Raw genomic sequence first — 6,579 nt, 5'->3', positions numbered from 1 at the left:
AGGAGCAGCTCTGCCCTCCTTGCCCCTCCACTGCAATGTTATCCACCCTTTTTCTCCATAGCAAATGTGTCAAAAGCCAGTTCCTAGGACCTCTCCTCTGGCTTCTCAGCCATATAGTTTGGAAACAAGATGCTAGGGACTGCCCTGCACTGGGTGCCCAAGTGGATGCAGTGCCAGAGGCCAAGAGGAGAGCGACAGGGTGGCTGCTGTCAACTGTGCAGGAAGCTGTGAGCCTGCATCATTTCCCCCGCGCGCTCCCCTTCACCCCCCGCAACCCCTCCAAAAGAGCAACAGCAACCTCTGCAACGGTTCTCACCTCCCAGCCAGGGCCAAAGGCCTCATGACTTTCCAGCACCTCCACAGCTGGTTTGCATTTGAGCTCAAATAAAAACACAGGCTTGTGTCTAATCCAAACAGCCAGGGTATTATTCTGTTAGCAAACTGGGGGCCCTGGCTGCCTTCCTTATTAAAAACCCTTTAACGCTATTGCTTAAATGGAGGCAGGACAACTTCTTTTTTTCAGCCCCTATCTCGTACCTTGGCCTCCCCCCACCTCCGCTCTAATCCATGTGTGTCTGCGAGCTATTTGGCGCTCTCTGTTTTTAAGAAACATAAGAGTTTTATTTCCTCCCGAATTGATCCACAGGGAACAATTGCCCACAGAACCTTTTTATTAGACCCCTCGTAAACAGTGAGGGCTGCAGGGAAAGTAATAAAGTTGCCCTTATTGTTTTAACATAATATAACAAATGTATAGCTTGTGGGTGAGGGAAGCGGAGCCAGGCCAATAGGTACGAATGTACAATGTGTGCGTGCGTGTGTGTGTGTTGCTAGATCATAACTGATGACATGCTAGTACACCCCCATGTACAATCTGTGTATACACTGTATATGCACACGTGTGCCATATAACAGTATGTGGTTTTAATGGACAATTTTTTTGCACGCACACACACATATAGGTGCAAAAATTACATATATGTGTGTGTGTGTGTGTGTGTGCATGTGTGTGTGTGTGTGTATAAATATAAAGCATATACATATAAAATTACACGTATGGCAATGGGTGCACATGTCTTTATAAGGTATCCAGGTTGTAGCCTTTATAATACCCATCTTTATAATACCCACCCATGTGCGTTGCACTTTACTGTTAAAACTGTTTCTTTCCCTCTTAAAGTTCCCATCTCTGGCAGCAGTAGGTGATTTGGGAAACCCCATTTTGCTTCCCTTCAGCCAACTAATTCCTGCACAGTTCTCTCTTCATTACTATACGTTTTTCTTTTTTTTTTTAACTAGACAGTTTACCTAGTTGTTGAACAATTAAGACCTATTGACCAAAATGGTGATGAGCGGCTCTTAATTCCAGGGAAGAGCTAGCAGTGATTGTAAATCTGGCTTTTCCTTCACCACTGCCATTTGCATTCGATGTGAAGGCAAGCAAGGGGCTGCCGGAGGCAGGGGAACTGGGAGGGGAAAGGAGAGAGGCGTGCTGAGCAATACCATGGCAGGGGGAGATGGCTTTGCTACAGCAGGGCCCGATTCTGCACCCCTTTGGTCAGCCACGTAACAGCATCGGTGCCTGCAGGCCTCGGGGTGGGGGAGGAATGTGTGGGCCAGTCTTGGTGGTGCCTTCCCCGTGATGTATTCAGCCCATACCCCCTGCTTCTGACCTCTCCCTGGGTTGTGTGTGCCCAGAGCACAGCAGCTGCCGCTGGTTAAGAGGCTGCCTTACCTGTGACCTGATCTTCAGTGCTGGGCCCAGTTTGAGCCCCATGTTGTTCAGTAAGTGCTCTTCGGTCAGGAGAGGCAGCGTCTCGCCATCGATGGCCTGTTCTCGGAATACCTGCAGGAAACCACAAAACCATGCTCACGGGTGCTGCTGTGGTGTGGTGGCTGGGCAGAAGGGGACTTCAAATATTCCCACGTGCAGACACTGCCTATTGCTGCCCTAGTCAAGTCTTTCCAGGGTGCTCCCAGCGGAGAAGAGGAGCAATGGGCTGCCTGATACACTGCAACTGCATCAGGGGAAATATTTATATGTGCAAGCCCCCGTGTACATGCAATCCAGGCAGCAGAGCAGTCTGTGCGTGGCATGGGTTGGCGGGGACATGTACCATAACAGCATTGATTTTCCATGATCCCATCTATTGACCTCGTGAGGCAGAATGTATCGCTCCCTGACGGGCATATCTAGGAGCTCTGCACTGTCGCTGCCGCCTGCACACCATTATCAAAGGAAACCTGCTAGCAAGCACATCCCTCATGGCCCCAGCCCAGACCCTCTGCAGTGCCCTTAATGCCTGCATTTCCCTCTGCAGTCCGCACATCGGGTGTCCGGAAACCCCTCTGTTAAGGGCTGATTGTTTAAACCCAAACCAGACACTGAACAGAGCTAAAATCCCAGACAGACAGACAGGGCAGGCTGAGTGGTGTGTGTGCTGGACTGACTCAGCCCTGCTGTGATGGCATTTGTCCTCTGCCCTGCTTTTAGGTCGGAGTTAACAGGCATTTTAAATGAAATGAAATTAAAATAGCAGTGGCCCCTGGTGCTGCGCTGGGTGGAGTTCTCTGCACTGAGCGCGCGCTTCACCAAAGCAGGGTAGCGGTAACGATGCAAAAATTAATCGGATCCACATGCCAGCCAATGGCCAACTAACAGTAGCCATTTCTGTGATGTGGCCTCTGCGCACACTGGCCACCCCGCGTCAAGCCACTGAAGGGCCGTTGTCACGTACAGAACTGGAACGTGCACAGAAGTGACATGTACTTAGTCTGTGAACATGTACTCAGTGCTGTCTGACACCAGCCCAGTCCAGAGCCCACAGAGGACTAGACCCTCTCCCAAGAGAAAAGACCTGGCTCGTGTTTGTCTCCTGCTGCGCGAAGGGACCACACCACAGCTTCCCTTTGGCCGTGCTGCGTAGGGAAGTGTGAGAAGGGCATTGAGGCTGTGTTCCTAGCCCAACCACCCACTCCATCCTCCCAGCTCTCCTGCTTCCCATGGGTGAGGCGGGGGTGTAATTCGTCTAGTCTGCCTGCCAGGGCTTACGTCCTTAATGCTGGATGGATGCTTGCAGCTTCACTCGGGGTGCGTACAAGATCCCTGAGCAGTCATTGCTGTCCCTTGTGCCCAGGCAGACGACCCCGTCAGCCAGGGGACCTGCCTTCCAGCAGCCATGGGGCCTTTCCCACCCAAGAGAGCTCTGCCTTCAGCTCCACAGCAGTTCTCATGGTGCAGGGAGAGCCACTGGCATCTAGGATGACCTGGCTGGGGGGGACTAAGCTGACACCTGCCCCCGTCTCCATTCCATTTACTCCCTTGTGCTGGTGCAGCACAGCAGGGCTTGCCAGGGGTTTGCATGACTGTTCCCCCCCGCCACACACACACACACCTTGCACCCCAGACCTGTCCCCTGGAAAGCGGCTGCAACTTCTGGAGCCGAGCAGCTGAACCGTTGCAAGCTTGCTTTTTATAGCAGGACTCCGCCAGCGCAGCCGCTCCTGGCAGCAGCACGTGTTTCTGCTCTCTGACCTCATGAAACTTAATAGACCCATTTCTTTCCTTCCTCCACAGCCAACGTGGCCCGGATCCAAGCGGCTCCCCGTGCTCTGCGACCCTCCCACAAAGCCCTACCCTGAGCACGTTAGGAGCCCCCAGGGCCCATGCAGGGGCCGCTGCTCGCCGTGGGGACAAAGCCGCGCATTGTCGGAGGCTGGAGTGGGGCAGCTGCCTGTCTGCCAGGGCGTTCCCCACGCCGGGCTGAGGCGTGTTGCTTTGTGCGCAGCGCTCCGCCAAGCTCCCGCTGGCTTTCCTGGCGGGGGCTCTCCGCAGGCTGATGCCAGACCTCCCTGGCAGCTGTGGTTTTGGAGGCGAGCGAGCACAGACAGCGCTGCAGCTCCGAGCTGCAGCAGGGCTCCAGAGCCTCCACGCAGCAAAGCCTGCTGAGCACAAAACAAGGCAGCACAGGAAAGCCTTCTCCTCTGAACCCACTTGAGCTGGTGCTCCTCCAGCCTGCCAGGCAGGTCCTGTGACATGAGGGCACTTTGTCTGCAGAGCTCCTAAGCACATCCCATGTCTCCCATCAGCTATTGATTTCCCATCTGCTGCAGGGGCACTGGATGGGGAATGTGCTGGGATGGGGGTGGAGATTGAAAGGGGCAATCCTTGTGCAAGGTGTCCGTGTTCAGGGGTTTGCTACCCTCAGTGCCACTGAGCTCCTGACCAGATGTCTGCTCTGAGGTCCCTGGGTGCAAATCTAGAGCAGCCACGGTGCTGCCAATGGCAGTAGGGCAGACAGGGCTGGGGGGGACAGAGCAACAGGTGCCTAGCTCTGGTTACCTAGCTCTTCAAACCACCCCTCTCCTGTCCCCCCAGAGATAATGCTCACCCCACACCACCCGCTACTCCTCTAGCCCTACTCCCATACCAACCAGCCCTCCTTGGGCCCCCTCTTACACACCCATTCCCCCTGACTCCCTCCCCCCCAGCTTGTCCTCTCACCCCCTCGCACACTGGCTGTCACTCACCAACACCCCATCTCCGTCAGGCACACTCACTCCGGCATCCTCCCTCTCTCGCACGCGCACACACACACACAGCTGTTCATGCTGAGGAAGCACCAGCCTTACAGGTGGTTTTAATGAAGCGTGTCATGATGGGATTAGCACCACAGTTAGGGGGCAAGGAAGGACAGGCTTTGCATTGAAAGCACATCAGCCAGCCGCCCCAGGGAGCTGGTGGGGAGGTGGTGGCTCCGGGCCACCATAATGAGCAACAAAGCCCAGCTCCCAGCCTCCCTGGGCCCCTCGGGGACCATCGTTAAGGAGATTTTGCTCTGTGAAAAACGTGCCGCTTTCATCAGGCCCCCGCTATTGCAATCAGCACGGACTGAAAGGAGCCGCCTGCTCCGGGCCAGAAACGTGAACCCAGGAGCAACAATCAGGCTAGGCCTTGGCTTGCCCCCGCTGACTGGGGTGGCCTGTGGTTCAGGAAGGGTCACTTGCTGGGGCAGTTTCACGCTTCAAGCGGCAGGTTGGGGGCGAGGGTTGGCCTGACCAGTGAGAGGCTGGGTTGCTTTTGCAGGGGGACATGATGCTGACGGGAGCTGGGGAGGAGGCAGCGGGAAGTCAGTGGTTTGGAGCTGGGTTTCCCCAGACCTGCCATATCCAGCTTGCAGGGCTGAGCGCTCTCTGGCTGCTGCACTGATTTCCCTTGTTCCCAGTTGTTCTGCTCCTTTTGCACCCCCTTGCTCCCTGTCTGTGGGGAGCAGGCCCCTGGGAGGGTGGACTCTCTGGAGCAGCCTGCTCTCCCCTCGTGCCAGACCGGCTCCAACACACTGGCCTCTCTTTGCAAGCCTGTCCCAGACAGCTCTGGAATCCACGTTCGCCGTTGGTGCGCGCGCTCAATGGGGCATTTATCACGGCCCTGGGCAGCCGGCGGAGCCGGAGACAGAGCTGGGTTTTGTGTCCCACTTCGCGGCCTCACACTGAGCTGCTTTATGAGCCCCGCAGCAGTGATGGATGCGTCGCTCCCGCTGCAAAGGGATTTAGGGAAGGGGGGGGAGCGTGCGGCGGAGATTGATGGAGTGCAGCGAGCTCCCTCCCCTGCCCCTGCCCCTGCGCCTCCTCCCTGCCCCCCCGGCTTGGGAGCCCTCCCTAGAGTCAAGCCAGCTCCGGGGAGCTGAGCCCATCACACGTGTTTTGTCTGTGCCTCGCTCTTGGCAGACAGCAGGGAGCATGCCCCGCTGCCGTGACCTTTTGCCTGGCATCGCCCTCCATGTCGGGGAGATGCAGGGCAGGGTCGTTAATGTGCCACCGTCTTCCAGGCCAGCCCACTGCTGTGTCCTGGCCACAGCCCCAGGGCTCCCAGCCCTCTGCGCTTGGATAAAAAGCCCTTCTCAGCGGCGCCGGAGAACTGCGCACAGGCCCTCATTACAGCAGGCCACAGGCTTGGCTCCCTCGGGCAGCCCTGCACAAAGCCGGCATTGTGTCCCCCTCGGCCGCAGGACACGACGGGCTTTCTCACTCACTCACGCTCACACACACACGTACGCGGCAGGCCAAGAGGCGTGTCGGAGCACGGCCAGACAGGAGAGCTCCCCAGACACGCCTGCCCCCCCTCCCCATTGCTCTCCCTACCCCCATCCCTCCATGCCCGGGGATGTCTATAGGCAGCACATGGGAAAGCCCCGTCTGGGAGGAAAACCAGCAGCCGCAGTGCCTGCGAGGCTCTGAAACCCTACTTCTGTCAAGTGGGGGTTGATGGCGGGGGGCACCGAATAAGCGCCCCCCCAGCTCCCCTGGCCGTGTGCGTCCTTGGCGGCGTGGGCCTTACCTGAGTGTACTCAGCACAGCCAGACAAGCTGCCCACAAAGCTGCAAACATCCTCCACCGTCCATTTGCTGATGTCTTCCAGCGCAGGGCTCTCCTCGCCGTCCAAAAACAGACCTCCCATGGTGCCTGGAAGGTTTCGGGCAGCAGGGAGGGAGGGGTGGGGGAGGAGAAGGAAACATAAATCATTAAAAAACCCCACGCGGACAACCACCAGCCTGCGAGCGGCAGAGCCGTCTCTGGCCG

General features: G+C 56.9%; 1 protein-coding gene across 1 annotated transcript in view; it reads right to left on the bottom strand.

Moving 5' to 3' along the window:
- The window catches only part of SAMD11 (sterile alpha motif domain containing 11), a 154,855-nt gene that overhangs the window by 1,913 nt on the left and 146,363 nt on the right, over positions 1-6,579 (bottom strand). Inside the window, exons 8-9 of the mRNA XM_025198138.1 lie at positions 6,338-6,462; positions 1,736-1,846 (exon numbers count right to left, since the gene is read on the bottom strand). Of these exons, the coding sequence (XP_025053923.1) occupies positions 1,736-1,846; positions 6,338-6,462 (236 nt within the window). The remainder of the gene's footprint in view (positions 1-1,735; positions 1,847-6,337; positions 6,463-6,579) is intronic.

Source organism: Alligator sinensis, unplaced genomic scaffold (assembly GCF_000455745.1).
Source record: "Alligator sinensis unplaced genomic scaffold, ASM45574v1 scaffold569_1, whole genome shotgun sequence".
In the NCBI taxonomy this organism is placed as follows: Eukaryota; Metazoa; Chordata; order Crocodylia; family Alligatoridae; genus Alligator; species Alligator sinensis.
The sequence above is the reverse complement of the archived record's forward strand: the minus strand, read 5'-3'. Positions and strand labels throughout refer to the sequence as shown.